Raw genomic sequence first — 16,844 nt, 5'->3', positions numbered from 1 at the left:
TAGCACCAGTATGCTTTCCATCCTAACCCTGTCCTTAATTTTGTTCTCTCCTGTAATGGAAACCCCATTTTGGATGATATCTATCAAACGCGAATTTTCAGGCAACTGAAAAACATGGTGTAAGTAGTCGTTTATCAGTCAAAGTTCTTCTCTTTTGGGAAATAGTGGATGTTCGATTCAACAACACAGAATTTGGTCATTTTCTTATAGCAAACCTCTGATTTCTTTGGCATGCACATATATGAAGAGACTAAAAACTGTTCACCGGTGGTTGGAATGTAAATATGTGTTACGCAGTCAGGTAGCTTGAAGATACAGAGAAAATTGGATGCGGTCTTTAGGAGCGTAAATTAATTTAGATAAACTACACAATAGCTTGCTCATGCTTTCCTTCTTTTGTTGGTATGGATATAGCATCCTTCCCTGAATTAACATTCTATATTGGAGTTTTAATTTGGAATGCAAGATGTTAATGATTATCCCTGCCTAACGGACACATGTTCTTTCTTTACTTTGTCTCTGTACAGGAAAATGTAAGTCCTTTCTAACAATATCACTAATCTCCGCACAGTGTTCTGTTTTCTTCTTCAGTGGTTTCACCTTAATCTGGTCTTCTTTGTAGAAGCTAACAGAGAGTTTGTTCTCTTTGTTGTTTGGTTTCTTGCATATGTGACCCTCCACCACGAAATGAGTCGCATGTCACCTTTTCATGATTTTCATATTTTTACATTTTCATAAAGAGTTTTTTATGCTCTATCCAGTGGTGAAACCCGTTTTAGAAAAGAGCAAAAAGTGTTTGAGTTATAAGCCTGTGACTAAGGTGACCCTCACGCTGTTACCATACACTCTCCGGACTTATATCAAGCCTAGCGCAGAACCGCGCGAGGTGACATGCGACTCATTTCGTGGTGGAGGGTCACATATGTACATTTCAATTTCTGTGTATGTGGACACTGACACCTTCCTCTGTTTTCTGTTACTAATCGTTTCTTTTCAGTCTTTCCAGTGGGTGTTTTTGCAGGGTTGATTTTTTTGTACCAGCTTCTCTTGCAGTCAGAAGTGTATTTAATCATGTACTTTTCTACACTCAGGTGAAAAAAGATGAATAAGTACTTTCAGGTTTAAGAAACAAGTTGGCAACTTCAAAACATTTATGAGTTTCTATGTAACATTCAGAGGTGTAATGTGGTACAATGTACTGAGTAATAATTTTCACAGATTGTTTGACAAGAAACAATCAGAATAGAAAACAGTGTGCTTCCCAATGTAAACTGTATTTTGAAAAATTACCAGTACTTGTTACAAAAAGAAAACGTCAAAAGAGAGAATTGACTTTTACAATTACAATATCTTTGTTATTTAAAAAAAAATTAATACAGCTTTTTTTTTTACCCACACAGAGACAAACAAAAAAAAGAACTAGTAAATCTGTAAGAAGAAGATTTCGTTCTTGATATTTTGATATTTTGAAGTCAGGTATGGATATCTGTTGGGTAGATTTTGCAGATTAATTTGGGGGCTAAGAATGGTTGGGTGTGTGTGTTTGGAGTGGAACCTAATTATTGTTATGATGCAGAGGATTCATTGTGACATAGTGGTTTAAAACCAATGTAATTTTTATCTCTGCAGATTTATCATCTTGTCTTTTAGTTACCTTTTTATATAGTGGGCATCAGTTTTATGTGTGTGTGTGTGTCTTCAGAGCAGTGTAGTACCATATATGTGTGTGATATTGTGCTTACAGAGCGGTTTGTTTGCTGGGTACTTGTACACATAACCACTTTGCTTTTCGATTAGTCTAGTTTTTATTTTTGAGTGACAGCTTTCTTTAAGGGCAAAACTGTGTGTGTGTGTGTCTGTGTGTGCTTCTGTGTGTGTATGTGCGTGTGTGTGTGTGTGTGTGTGTGTGTGTGTGCATGCGTGTGCGTTTGTTCGTTCTTTGTTTGTGAAGAAGAAAACTGCAAGTAAGAAAGCTGATAATTGCAAACTTTCTGAAAGAGAGAAAGAAAACTTTTCTTTTTGTAATTTTTTTGTCAGATTTGATTTATTTTATTGGGTATCCAGCTTGGTTCTTTGCTCTACAAGCGACTGTGTTAAATTGTTCAAGTAGTCAGATTTGTTAATTGTTTGCAACTTCAATAGACGACACTGGGAAATAACTCTGTGGGGTTTGTATGGCTTGTGAGAGAGTGAAGACCCTTTCCCATGTGACATGAGCTGAGTCACTCGTGAAGGGTCCAAAAGACGTGGACATGGAGCACGGGTAGAAAGATTGCTTCACTAAAAGCAAGAGTGTTTCCACTTGCACAACCCTTTTAAACTTAACAGTTATTTTCAGAATTTGTCTATCGATGTGTGTGTTTTGGTAGATGAGTTTTGTTTGCCAGTTTTAATGGAAAAGAGTGGTGTTTTTTTGTGCACTGCATTTGTTTATTCTCATAATGTGTGTGAAAGCTTGAAGCAAAGTACTGTTTTGTTGTTCTGTGAAGTCTTATTATACATTAGACCATTTTGTTTTGTAAAAAGCAAAAGTAGGAAATGAAGGAAGACAAATATTCTTTTTTGTAAAAAGTAGAAAAGTACAGAAAACAAATACAGTTTAAGTTTCTCTTGACAAAACCAGCATGGCTTTAGCTGGAGGTTGAAGCATTTTTATCAACATGAAAGCTTAATGAGCTTTTTAGGTTTCAAAACTCTTTTATTGTTTTTTAACTCTGAAGTATTAACTTAGCTTAGAAAACTCTGTGGGTATATATACTTGTGTTATATGTGAGCTGATGTAGGCCTTGCTAGACATAGCAGAAGACTTGGTAATTAGACCAGTTCTGAAAAGACCTGTCAGTGTTTTGACAGGCTGAGGTAAAGTTACTGCCGCCTGAATCTAAAATAAGCTATAATGATTGCAGTGAATAGTGAAGTGTAATGTGAACGTTTTTGAAAGAAAGAAACTCTCTGAGAGGATACTGCAGAAATGAGTCCGCTCAAGTTTATGCCTTTTTCTTTCAAAAACATGCACATCAGATCTCATTATTCATTGAAATATCATGATTGCTTGCTTCAGATTGTTAATGGCATTTTTTATATTTGCCTCTATTTCAAGGGGCACAGCTATTTCAAAACCCATTGTAAAAAAGGACAAGTTATTTCTGAAGATCATCATGTTTGAGATTAGAAAAAGCAAATTGTGCCAAGCCTAGCAGCTTTGCAAAGCAGGGTTTAATGCGGAGGAAGAGATGTGCGCTTACGCATGTGCAAATAGCAGCTTTGCAAAGCAGGGTTTAATGCAGAAGTAGAGATGTGCGCTTCTGCGTGTGCGTAGAGCTAGGCATTGATGGAGTGTGTGTTACAGGAGCCGCACAAGATGCTGGACGTCCCCCTGATGTGCCGCAGTGCCGAGAGACCACCCATGTTGGACATCAACTTTAACAGGTGTGTTTGTGTGTGTCTGTGTGTGTCTGTGTGTGTGTGTGTGTGTTTGTGTGTGTGCCGAGAGACCACCCATGTTGGACATCAACTTTAACAGGTGTGTTTGTGTGTGTCTCTGTGTGTGTGTGTGTTTGTGTGTGTGCCGAGAGACCACCCATGTTGGACATCAACTTTAACAGGTGTGTTTGTGTGTGTCTCTGTGTGTGTGTGTGTTTGTGTGTGTGCCGAGAGACCACCCATGTTGGACATCAACTTTAACAGGTGCTGTAGGGGGAATTCTTAAAACAGGGGGGGGGGGGGAGGGGGGGGTTCACTGTACCAAGGAAGTCTGACCATCATATTGTGTGTGTGTGTGTGTGTGTGTGAGGGAGGGAAAATGTCATTGTTGTAGGGTTGCAGAACCTTATCTTTTACCAAGGTAACACCAGACCTATTGGGCTCACACTGAAGAGTTTCAACTAACTTTTCTCAAGTGTTTCGGTTGACTGTGTAAATCTCCCTTCCTTAAATGATGAAGCCTGACCATCATATTATGTGCGTGTGTTCAAGTTCTGGCTGAAGATGTTCCAAGAGATTCACAATGGGGAATGATGAAGTTTCACCATCATATCATGTACGTGTGTTCAGGTTGTTGCTGAAGATGTTCCAAGAGATCAACTACTGGGAGCGTCTGATCTTCGAGGTGCCGCACTACGCCCTCGAGGTCTACGGGAGGAGAGAAGACCTCAGGAACCTGAGGGAACACGTTCTACTGGTGGTCAGAGACTATAACAGGTAAAATCCAAATCCTAAACAGGTACACTGTTAACGTTCCAAATCAAGAATCAGAAAACAAGACAGGTTACATTTTTGGAACGTTTATTCACTTGAGGGAACATGTTTTGCTGGTAAACAATGCGTGCAGTGAAAATCTTGAAAGTTGAAGATTAAAATTAAATGGTCTAGAAACAGAGGTTTCATTGTGGTGTTTACCAATTCAGTATTGGTTGGTATTCAGAACGGGCGGGGATGTAGCTCAGTCGGTAGCGCGCTGGATTTGTATCCAGTTGGCCGCTGTCAGCGTGAGTTCGTCCCCACGTTCGGCGAGAGATTTATTTCTCAGAGTCAACTTTGTGTGCAGACTCTCCTCGGTGTCCGAACACCCCCGTGTGTACACGCAAGCACAAGACCAAGTGCGCACGAAAAAGATCCTGTTATCCATGTCAGAGTTCGGTGGGTTATAGAAACACGAAAATACCCAGCATGCTTCCTCCGAAAACGGCGTATGGCTGCCTAAATGGCGGGGTAAAAAACGGTCATACACGTAAAATTCCACTCGTGCAAAAAACACGAGTGTACGTGGGAGTTTCAGCCCACGAATGCAGAAGAAGAAGAAGAAGGTATTCAGAATCAACCATGACAGGGGCAGACATGAAGACTAGGATTTAGCCTATACTATCAATATCTGCCATGAAGTAAGTCTCTGAACTGAGGTCTTTTTTCACAGAATCATCGCCGCCTTGTCATTAGAGGAGCGAGGGCTGTTCAGGGAGCGTATCCGGGTGCTTGACAAACGGATCCACCCGGGTCTCTCCAAACTGACTTGGGCGTCGAAGAACGTGTCTGACTACTTCGTGGCGGAGTGTCGTCTGCTTGCCAGTAAGATCCAAGCCAACGTAGACGACTACAAGGGCGCCAACATGAACATCCGCCAACTGTGCGTCAGGATCTCAGAGACCCTCCTGGTCAGGATCGACAGCAAGGTCATCTACGAGGACCTCAAGTTCGATGAAGACCAGGTGAGAGTTTATCAGTAGAATCTGAATCTAATATTTTAAAAGATTAAGCCAATCCAGCGACTATGCCAAGAACCAAAACAAAACAAAAATAAATTAAAAAAACGAAACCGAAAGACTTCAGGGAATATGAGGAAGACAAGGTAATTGCTGGTATACATCTGACGACCTCTATATCCATCTTGAGGTGTGCATCCATCTGAAAGTAATGAATGTTGATGAGTGCAGTGGAACCCCTCTTTTTTAAGACCCCCCCTCCCCCCCTCCTCTTGAGGACCTTGCTTGTTCAGATTTTCTGTCCATAATTTACCTTATTGTAAGACTCCTTCCTTTTTAAAGATTTTGAGGTCTTTTAAAAGGGAGCTTCCACGAGCAGAAAGATCCACACTTGTTGAAGGATGTTGAATGTTAGCTCATGTTGCCTTGTCATAATGTTCTACCCTTACCATTCCCCAGGCGCGGCATCGCGAGAACGTTCAGAAGCGGCTGAAGCAGGTCCACGAGGACATCATCGCGGGGATGCGGGGCACGTACACGGTGTTCCAGAGCGACGGGTCAGAGGTGCAGCAGCACTGGCACAGCTACACGCACAAGATGGACCGCATGGTGGAGGAGGCCTTCAGGCTCAACGTCAAGTACTCCCTGCAGGAGCTCTCCAAGGCCATCAACGGCGACGGCAAGTCCGCCCCCAACCCCCTCTTCAGGGTCAAGGTCATACTGGAGGGTGACAAGGTGAGGCTGGGTACAAGAATGCCCCTGTCGTTTTCTTTTTGTTCTTTCATTATTCAAGTCATGTCAAGGTCATTCTGGAGGGTGACAAGATGAGTGAGACCTTTTCATTAGAGATTATGGGGCAGTCTCTAGAATCAGCCCCATGGAAGTAACGTCACTCACTGAGTGGATATTTTGAGGTCAAGAGATTGCTGGCTGTTGCTTAAGTTGTGCATTATCCTGACATTTTTTTGTCAGTCTGGCTCTACAGCCATAAGAAAGTGTGATTTAACAGGCAAGAATATTTTTAGAAGGATTATTTTTAACAGCTCCTTCTTTGTGTAAGACACTTTGATCTAGCAGACAAGAGTATTTCCTTGGAGGGAATAATTTTGAAAATGGAATTCTTGATTACTGGTAAAAAATTTGCAGTGAATTATTGACGCTTACAGAATAAAAAAAAAATTTGCAGTGAATTATTGACGCTTACAGAATAAAAAAAATTAAAAAAGAGGTTTTGTTTTGAGAATAGAATTTACCTAAGAATATGAGAAAGCTCATTGATGTGTTCATGTTTGAGTGTTAATTGCCCGTAGTAATAAAGACATGAAAAAATAAGTGCATGACTTAATATTGTATGAGCTCTAGAAACTGTCGCAAATATTTTTAGGAAAGTGAAATTTGCAGAAATAGTTGCTTGCCTAGGTTTGTGTCATAACTGTGTCTTTTTGTGTCATGCCAGGTGGAGTTCTCCCCAACACTGAAACAGCTGGCGACCATCGTGGGCAACATCGGGTCACACCTGACCCGCGCTGTCGCCGACATCCCTCGTCTGCCAAACGTCCTGACCAAGAAAAAGTCTACCAAGGATGTCAGTTTGAGTATCCATTTTCTGCATGTTGAATGAGATTGGCTTTGTTTTTCTCAGTCATCTGATTGTTTGATTTTAGTTGTGAACACTTGCTGTCACTGCATGGAATTGCAGGCGTACATGCATCTGTGTGTGTCAGTGTGTGTGTGTAAGAGTGGGTATCTATGTCTGTGTGTCTTTGCCTGTGACTGTTAGAAAGCACAGCAAAATATGAACACATGGATGCAGATTTGTAGCTCTGTTTATACTTAACAAAACCAAGAAGGGTTAATCTATTGAACATTTAATGAATAATAAAAGGAACTATTCACAGTACTTTAACATTTTGGTCTTTAAAGTTAACCAACTGACAAATAGTAATGAGAAAAAGAAGCCTTTGCAAACGTGTTGCTTATAAGCAGTCTGTTTTGGATTTACTGAAAAGAAATTCCATTTCACACGGCAGAAATTAATATGTAAAGCGCGGAGAGCACAGTTAATTGTGGTTCGCGCTATATAAGCTCACCATAATAATAATAATAATAATTATACTGAATTTTAATCTTTTTTCTATGGTTCGAATGTTATGTTGTATGTTGTTTAATGTTGTAACATGCACCACACATGAATTTCTCGTTCTAGATCTTTTTCTATGTATATGGTACTGGACCTCTCATCCTCACTACTTGTCTTTTTTTTGCAGCCAATCCACGAGGTGATCTCGCGTGACGAGGAGACGAAGAAGATCCAGAACGTCATTAACGCAGGTATGGCCAGCAACGCGCAGAACCTGCAGAACTACCTGTCCACCTGGGACAACTACCGCGAGATCTGGGAGATCCAGAAAGATGCCTTCATCCGCCGATACCAGAAACTCAACCCACAGGTGTCTTCCTTTGATGCTGACATCGGCAGGTAGGCCAGGGTTCCACACAACCCCAAAAGTCAAGGGTATTCATACCCTTTCAGGAAAAAAGTAAAGGGTTTTTATACCCCTTCCAGATTTTTCACAGGGTATGAGTGACAATTAATCAGTGTATCCATGAAATGTAATTTTTTTCCCATATGATTGCCTGTCTGGTAGCTATCACCTTTGCCATTTTGACGTTGTGACAATACATGTATATCATAGTGTATCTATGCATTCAAGTCTTTTTACATTTAGTCAAGTTTTGACTAAATGTTTTAACATAGAGGGGGAATCGAGACGAGGGTCGTGGTGTATGTGCGTGTGTGTCTGTCTGTCTGTCTGTCTGTCTGTGCATGTGTGTGTGTGTAGAGCGATTCAGACTAAACTACTGGACCGATCTTTATGAAATTTTACATGAAAGTTCCTGGGAATGATATCCCTGGACGTTTTTTTCTTTTTTTCGATAAATGTCTTTGATGACGTCATATCCGGCCTTTTGTAAAAGTTGAGGCGGCACTGTCACACCCTCATTTTTCAATCAAATTGCTTGAAATTTTGGCCAAGCAATCTTCGACGAAGGCCGGACTTCAGTATTGCATTTCAGCTTGGTGGCTTAAAAATTAATTGATGACTTTGGTCATTAAAAATCTGAAAATTGTAAAAAAAAAAAATTTTTTATAAAACGATTCAAATTTACGTTCATCTTATTCTTCATCATTTCCTGATTCCTTCTTCTTCTTTTTCGGCGTTCCAGGATTTTTGGCCTCAGGTCAGACTTCAAGTTTTGTAGCTTGAATAAAGCTAGTGGTCAGGATCAGGGAGTCTTTGGTGCCCCAGAGTTGCTCCTGCAGTGTGGCACCTTGGGGCCAGTGATCTGTTCTGGCTTCCTGGTGGAGCGGGCAGGTCTGCAGGATGTGCTCCGGGGTCTGTGGGCCTGTTTCGCACAGGCAGTTTGGTGTGTGCGACAGACCAAGGCGGTGCATGTGGGCACGCAGTCGACAGTGTCCAGTCCGTAGGCGGAAGAGGCTGGTCTGCTGATGGCGCTGTAGGTTGGGCATCTGATCATCAGATGGCAGGCTGTGTTGGGCATTCCAGGTGGTTTGGTAGTGTCTTTCCACCAGGGTTTTGGCTTTACTGTAAGAGACTTTTGGTCTTGTCTGCTCCAGATGGCTGCCAGTCTTGGCCAGTCTGTCCGCTTCCTCGTTCCCTGAGAGGCCACAGTGAGCAGGGATCCACTGGACAGCGACGTTTGTGCTCTGGGAGAGAGTACAAAGAAGACGCTGGGTGTCTCGTTCCAGCTGCTCTTTGGGCGACTGCAGGCTTTGGACGGCGGATCTGCAGTCGGTCAGGAAGACGGCGTGAGAGGGTGGGTGTTCGCTGACCAGGCTAACTGCTTCTCTGAGAGCGGTGAGTTCTGCCCGGTAGTTGGATGACAGCTCTCCGGCAGGCAGGGATCTTGAAAGGGTGTGTCCGTCTGGGTAGCGTACCAGGATCCCGCTTCCTCCGTTTTTGATGGCACCATCTGAGAACCCGTCAGTGGATGTGAGTCCATACTGAGGCGTTGTAGTCCTGGTGCATCATCTCCAGCGTGAGGTTCTTGAGGACTGCGTCCTGCTGCTCTCTCTTGCTGGTCACTCCTGGCATGTCAGTAACAAAGAGCACCTTGCTGAGCTGGCTGTTCCACTCTTCAGCGTCTTGGAGGGGCTCTTGTTCTTCAGGGGTGCGTGGTAGGAAGCTGGTTTGGGTTCACTCTAGCTGCTTGGCCAGATGGTTGAAACTGCTTCTTTTCAGCCTGTTCTTCGTCAGCTGTTGGGTGTGCTGGTGTGCTGGGTGAGAGGGGAGTCGTTGCAGCTTCTCGTACTGCACGATGACCTTCTCTTCTCGTCGGTGGTCCAGGGAAGGGAGTCTGGTGGTGGCTTCAAGGGCGTGTATGGGCGTAGTTTTCAATCCCCCTGTGATGATGCGCATGCTTGCGTTCTGCACTTTGTTGAGCTGGCTGGTGTTGCTCTTCGCAGCTGTGGCCCAGGCTGCTGCTCCATACTCCATCACAGGGCGGACGTGTCCCGTATACACCTGTCTGAGGATGTTGCTGCTGGCTCCCCACTTTGTGCCAGCCAGTTTCTTCATGATGGAGAGTCTTCTCGTAGCCCTCTTCTCCGCCTCTTTGATGTGTGGGTTCCAGGTGAGCTTCTTGTCTAGCTTGATACCTAGGTAGGTAGGGGTGTCTTCCTGTGGTATTGCCTGGTTGTTGATGGTCAGTTGGAGGGTCTCTTTGGAATTGGAGAGGGAGAAGCAGGTGGCTACGGTCTTGAGGCTGTTCACGGTGACACACCAGTCTGTCGCCCACTTAGAGGTGATGTTGAGGGCCTCCTGCATCCGGACTTTGGCGGTTGCGGTGGACTCAGCAGCGCTCCACATCGCAAGGTCATCGGCGTGTAGGGCTCTGGAGATGTGTCAGGATAAAGACGATGAAGAGGGTGGGGGATATTACTCCTCCCTGGGGGACTCCTTCCCTGATCTTCACAGCATAGCTCAGGTTGCCGTCAAGCTTGACTCTCGCGGTTCTGTGGCACAGGAAGCTCTTGATCCAGTTGAACATTCGTCCAGCGATTCCTGCCGTCAATAGCTTCAGGAGGAGGCCTTCCTTCCACACCTTGTCGAAGGCCTTGGAGAGGTCAATGAAGGTGGCAATGACTTTCTTCTTCTCCTGAAAGGCATTCTCTATTGATTGGGTGAGGTAGATCAGCTGGTCTTCAGTACTCCTGTTCTTCATGAAGGCGGACTGTTCATTGGTGATCAGGTTGTTGGTTTCCAGGTGCCACATCAGCCTCTTGTTGATCATGCGCTCGAGGGTCTTGCCGAGGCAGCTGAGTAGACTGATCGGTCTGTAGCTTGTCTTTTGCTTGCGGTTCTTGTCCTTCTTCGGGATGGGTATGATGATGGCCTCTTTTCATGCTGAGGGGAAGACGCCGGATCTCCACGACTGGTTCAAGAGTTCAAGGAGCTTAGTTCTGGCAGCAGGCCCGAGGTGCTTGATCATCTCGTTGCAGACTCCATCCTTTCCGGGCGCTTTCTTGCACTTGAGTCTTTTGATCGCATCGACGAGCTCTGCCATGGTAAGATCTGAGGTCATTGGTGGGGCTGCGTTTCTCTGCTGTCCGAGTCTGGTTTCAAGTTGTTCTGCAACTTCCTTCTTTCTTTGGGGTGGGACTCTGATGGTGCTCTCGGTCTCAAAGACGTCGGCAAGGAGATTTGCTGATCTTTTTCCAGTGTGGAAGGTTCCGCTGTCTTCTAGTACTGTAGGTCCCCGCGTGGCCATGCTGTCTTCGTTTAGAATTTTGGTGAGACGCCAGAGTTTCCCTGTGTCTGAATCGAGGCCAATGGTGGAGGTGATTTCCTGCCAGCTTTGTTGCAGTTCTTGTGTCTTGGTCTTGTTGAAATCCTCCTTCAGTTGGTTGTGCATGGTCATTGTTTCTGCGGATGGGGACTGCTCCATGCTTTCTCTGGCTTCTGAGAGTCGCTGATGCAGGCAGGCCAGCCTCTGACTCCAGTAGGGTTTGTAGTCCTTCCTGAAGCCACGGGGGATGGATCCTCCGTGAAGGTGGTGTTGCGAAGGCTTTCTGCGTGGAGCTAGTACTTGGTCCATTTGGCTTTCTTGAAGTTCCAGCTGGCTTTCTTTCTGTGGTACTCCAGGATGGTCTTCATGTCAGCAATGGAGAGGGTGATGGGTAAGTGGTCACTTCCTCCCAGTTGGTCGTTGACAGTTCTGGTGGTCCTTTTTCTACCTCTTCTGTCGCTATGGCAAGGTCAGGGGTTGAGCTTTTCTTCCAAGCTCTGGAGTAGTAGGATGGCTTGTCATCTGGCTGGTTGATAAGGATGAGCTGGTTGTCGGTCATCCAGTCCTGTATGTCTTCTCCTCTTGCGTTAGTACTGTCGTAGCCCCATGCTGGGGAGTGGCCGTTGAAGTCGCCAACGATGAGATGTTTCTCGTTTGGGAGCTGGATGGTGTGGAGGTCCAGCTTGGTGGTAGGTGGGCTATAGACGTTGGTGATGGAGAGTTCTTCTCCCTGCAGGAAGGTCTTGATGGTGATGTACACAAGGTCGCCGTCTGCCGTCTGTGCCGTCATAGCTGCCGTGATGTTGTGTCGGACTAGGGTGAGAACTCCACCCTTGTGTCCGGTCGGCCTGTCCCGTCGGAAGGTGTCATAACCTCTGACGAAGAATCTGCGGTCTTCTTTCAGGTGGGTCTCCTGGATGCAGATAATGTCGATGTTGTCTCTCAGAAAAGCCTGTAGCTCTACTTTCTTTCTCTGGACGCCTTCTGCATTCCACTGCACAACCCTGATGGCTGTCGCTGGATGTTGAGTTCGACCAGTCGCTCTACTCTGTCTTCCCCTGGTTCCCGAGTCAACAGAGCCGCCAGTCGCTGAGGTGGACCCCCTTGAGGCTGAGGCTCCGGCACCGCTCCCGCCTGGCAAAGGTCCACGGGAACGACACCATATCAAAATATCTGTCTGAATCTGAGGCATAATCCATAGTGGTGGCGTGCGAGCTCGTCTCCCAAGAACTTAGTTTAGGTTCCCACACTGTGTCCGGAAACACAGTCAGCATCGCTCCGACTTCGTTGGGGGGTGGTTTGAATTCGGAATGTCCTTCTCCTAGACTGGTTGCCTGCCATGGCTGATGAGTCCGGTCTGCCCATGGTTTGAATTCAGAGTGTCCCTCTCCTAGACCGGTTGCCTGCCATGGCTGATGAGTCCGGTCTGCCCATGGTTTTATTTACATGAGTATCCTTCTCATGCCCCTTATGACTCGAGGAGAGTTAGCTGATATTAGTCTGACCTCTCTCCGTTGACCTGTCCAGCATGCGAGACGCTACCAGAAGTTTTGACACTCCCGCTGGCATAGCTCTCGGGGTCATAGAAGTACTCAAGCTCCCACACCTCGTCAAGGAATCAGCCGTGTGTGGAGTTCCTGATTCAAAAAACATATAAATATGTTATATTTGGATTAAAAACAAGCTCTGAAAATTAAAAATATAAAAATTATGATCAAAATTACATTTTCGAACAAAATTTAAAAACACTTTCATCTTATTCCTTGTCGGTTCCTGATTCCAAAAACATATAGATATGATATGTTTGGATTAAAAACACGCTCAGAAAGTTAAAACGAAGAGAGGTACAGAAAAGCGTGCTATCCTTCTCAGCGCAACTACTACCCCGCTCTTCTTGTCAATTTCACTGCCTTTGCCACGAGCGGTGGACTGACGATGCTACGAATATACGGTCTTGCTGAAAAATTGCAGTGCGTTCATTTTCATTCTGTGAGTTCGACAGCTTGACTAAATGTTGTATTTTCTCCTTACACGACTTGTTTTTTTTCTTTTTTACTTCAATGGATACCTCTTTTTATATTTAGTCAAGTTTTGACTAAATATTTTAACATCGAGGGGGAATTGAAACGAGGGTCGTGGTGTATGTGCGTGTGTGCGTGTGTGCGTGTGTGTGTGTGTGCGTGTGTGCGTGTGTGTGTGTGTGTGTGTGTAGAGCGATTCAGACTAAACTACTGGACCGATCTTTATGAAATTTGACATGAGAGTTCCTGGGTATGAAATCCCCATACGTTTTTTTCATTTTTTTGATAAATGTCTTTGATGACGTCATATCCGGCTTTTCGTGAAAGTTGAGGCGGCACTGTCACGCCCTCATTTTTCAACCAAATTGGTTGAAATTTTGGTCAAGTAATCTTCGACGAAGCCCGGGGTTCGGTATTGCATTTCAGCTTGGTGGCTTAAAAATTAATTAATGACTTTGGTCATTAAAAATCTGAAAATTGTAAAAAAAAAATAAAAATTTATAAAACGATCCAAATTTAAATTTATCTTATTCTCCATCATTTGCTGATTCCAAAAACATATAAATATGTTATATTCGGATTAAAAACAAGCTCTGAAAATTAAATATATAAAAATTATCATCAAAATTAAATTGTCCAAATCAATTTAAAAACACTTTCATCTTATTCCTTGTCGGTTCCTGATTCCAAAAACATATAGATATGATATGTTTGGATTAAAAACACGCTCAGAAAGTTAAAACAAAGAGAGGTACAGAAAAGCGTGCTATCCTTCTTAGCGCAACTACTACCCCGCTCTTCTTGTCAATTTCACTGCCTTTGCCATGAGCGGTGGACTGACGATGCTACGAGTATACGGTCTTGCTGAAAAATGGCATTGCGTTCAGTTTCATTCTGTGAGTTCGACAGCTACTTGACTAAATATTGTATTTTCGCCTTACGCGACTTGTTCTATTATGTCGCGAGTTTTCGTGTAATTTTCTTTGGATTGTAAAATTAAAATGATGAACTGTCTGAATTGATGAATGTTTCTTTGAAAGTTTACTCAGCTGTGCTCACATTCATTCAAGAACACAATCACAAAAACTGCAGCAAAAAGAGAAACAAAGAATTACAGAACGAAACCAACTGTATTAACTTCAAAAACCAGCATCATCATCATTAGGGACTGGGTGGCCGAGTGGTAACGCACTTGCGCTCGGAAGCGAGAGGTTGCGTGTTCAGGCCTGGGTCAGGCCGCAATTTTCTCCCCCCTTTCCTAACCTAGGTGGTGGGTTCAAGTGCTAGTCTTTCGGATGAGACGAAAAACCGAGGTCCCTTCGTGTACACTACATTGGGGTGTGCACGTTAAAGATCCCACGATTGACAAAAGGGTCTTTCCTGGCAAAATTGTATAGGCATAGATAAAAATGTCCATCAAATACCCGTGGGACTTGGAATTAAGTAAAAAAAATTCCATCTCACACGGCATTAAGTCTCAGGAAACATGAATACACGCATGCAGGAAAAAAAAAAAAATATGGGTAGCGCCGTATACTGTATGGCAGCTCGCTTTCCCCAGGGAGAAAGCAGCCCGAATTTCCATGAGGGTAACCTCACTGGACTATAAATCTTATCCATCCAATCCAATCCAATTATGACTTGTGATTAAATCTTATCAGTAAACAGCACAACTGACTAGAATAGACTGTCTTTGCACCTACTTCAATAAACCATCATCATCTCCATCGGGTATTTGTTCTTTTGTTTTGCGAGGCATTTTTTTTTAGCAGGCGACAGCACCGGATAGGCTAAAGCGAACAGTGCCATCGAGATGATCAGTTTAAAGATATCGCGCAGTTTGAGGACAAGGGAGGCAACCTCTGCTTCACGGCGTGTCAGTGTCGACAGAGGAGTGGCACGAACACGGCGTGTACTTTAGTGGTCTCAGTAGAGCAGTTGCTGTTGCGTGCTGTTGCTTGTAAACTAGCAAAGGCTATACCCTTTCAGCGTTTGACTCGTACTTTTTTTGACCTCTTTGGAAAAAAACAGTTACGTATTTATACCTCTTCAGAGAGCATCTCGTACGTGATTTGGAGGGTCAAAGGGTATTATACCCTTAATTCTACGTGATGTAGAACCCTGTAGGCATTGGTGATTATTGGTTAAGGTTACATGCCATTTACTGGTTGGTTTGTTTGTTTTTTGAACATAAAATCTTGAAATCTTAACAGTAAATCTGTATTTCAGATCAGTGAAGCTTTCACACAAAAATGTTAAGTTTTGTTTGTGGTTGGTTCAGTCAACCCACTCAAAGGAAGCATTATTGTTAAGACTAGAACCTGTCGAAGTTCAAAATAAGAGGAGAAATATAGCAAGCTAGATAAGAAAAAGTGTTGCAGAAAAAGGAACTGAACATTTGTTTGAATGTTTATTGATATTCTGACGTCCAAAAATCAACTGTAGGATGTAAAAACATCAACTATTATGTTTCAGATACACTGAGGTGGCTAACAATGTTCAGACACAGGAGACAATCCTCAACATTCAGTTTGTGCTGCTGGACTGCTCTCCCCTGAAGGCAGCCATCTTGGCGCACTGTGCGGAGTGGCAGAGCAAGTTCACCACGCTGCTGAGTGAGATCGCCATCACCTGCCTCAAGGACCTCAACGCATTCCTCAAGGAGAACGCACACAAGTGAGTCGTGTGTGTGTGTGTGTGTCTGTGTCTGTGTGTGTGTGTGTCTGTGTGAGTTATTTCCGAACATGGTCTATTACCAAAGACAACAGTAAAGAACAAGCTATGTTCCTGCAGGGTGAGCCAGCCACCACAGACGCTTGACGAACTGGGAAACAGCCTCAACCTGTGGGACAAGCTCAACGGAGACACGGCCACCATCGAGGCCAAGTTCGAGCCGCTCAGCGAGCAGTTCGCCATCCTCGAGAAGTACGAGGTCCCCATACCTGAAGAGGTCAGTTCTGCTTTCACGTTTTACTTACGTCTTTCTAAGAACATTCTGGAAGTGCCTTGATATGATGACACACGCATGCACGCACGCACGCACGTACACACACACACACGCACACACACACACACACACACTCACACTCACACTCACACTCACATAGACATTGACATAGACACACACACATTCCAAGCACAAAATTTATTTTGTGAACTTTTCACTTTTGAACTCTTACTCTTTGAATAGGTTGACTTGATTCTTTTCTTCTTGCTCTCTTCTTGTTCTGCGTTTGTGCGCTGCTACTCCCTTGTACGCTTGTGCGACTGGGTGGCCGAGTGGTAACGCACTTGCGCTCGGAATCGAGAGGTTGCGTGTTCAGGCCTGGGTCAGGCCGCAATTTTCTCCCCCCTTTCCTAACCTAGGTGGTGGGTTCAAGTGCTAGTCTTTCGGATGAGACGAAAAACCGAGGTCCCTTCGTGTACACTACATTGGGGTGTGCACGTTAAAGATCCCACGATTGACAAAAGGGTCTTTCCTGGCAAAATTGAAAAGGCATAGCTAAAAATGTCCACCAAATACCCGTGTGACTTGGAATAAAGGCCGTGAAAGGTGAATGCTCGCCCTAATAGGCTTGAGGTTTGCTGGCCGATGTGAATGCGTGATATATTGTGTAAAAAATTCCATCTCACACGGCAGAAATTAATATGTAAATCGCCGTGAGCTCTTGTGAGAAACGGCGATTAATAAATGTCCATTATTATTATTATTATTATTGTAGGTACGAGTGGGCTTTTCTGCGGAAGGATTTTTTACCTGCCCTTTAGGCATTCATGCTTTGATTCTGGGGGACTGAATTCATTTAATTCTGGA

At 44.1% G+C, this 16,844-nt stretch overlaps 1 protein-coding gene across 2 annotated transcripts in view; it reads left to right on the top strand.

Moving 5' to 3' along the window:
* LOC138945765 (dynein axonemal heavy chain 2-like) overlaps positions 1-16,844 on the top strand; it is a 155,923-nt gene that overhangs the window by 32,937 nt on the left and 106,142 nt on the right. The window contains exons 15-23 of one of the 2 annotated variants that reach the window (XM_070317277.1): positions 693-698; positions 3,350-3,429; positions 4,054-4,200; positions 4,913-5,204; positions 5,658-5,933; positions 6,655-6,783; positions 7,466-7,677; positions 15,506-15,706; positions 15,824-15,980. In XM_070317277.1, coding sequence (XP_070173378.1) covers positions 693-698; positions 3,350-3,429; positions 4,054-4,200; positions 4,913-5,204; positions 5,658-5,933; positions 6,655-6,783; positions 7,466-7,677; positions 15,506-15,706; positions 15,824-15,980 — 1,500 coding nt within the window. Of the gene's footprint in view, positions 1-692; positions 699-3,349; positions 3,430-3,656; positions 3,688-4,053; positions 4,201-4,912; positions 5,205-5,657; positions 5,934-6,654; positions 6,784-7,465; positions 7,678-15,505; positions 15,707-15,823; positions 15,981-16,844 lie in introns of those variants that run through there. The other variant, XM_070317276.1, reaches the window with a different exon arrangement.

This window comes from Littorina saxatilis, linkage group LG13 (assembly GCF_037325665.1).
Source record: "Littorina saxatilis isolate snail1 linkage group LG13, US_GU_Lsax_2.0, whole genome shotgun sequence".
In the NCBI taxonomy this organism is placed as follows: Eukaryota; Metazoa; Mollusca; class Gastropoda; order Littorinimorpha; family Littorinidae; genus Littorina; species Littorina saxatilis.
Note: the sequence above shows the minus strand (reverse complement) of the source record. Positions and strands in the feature narration are given on the sequence as shown.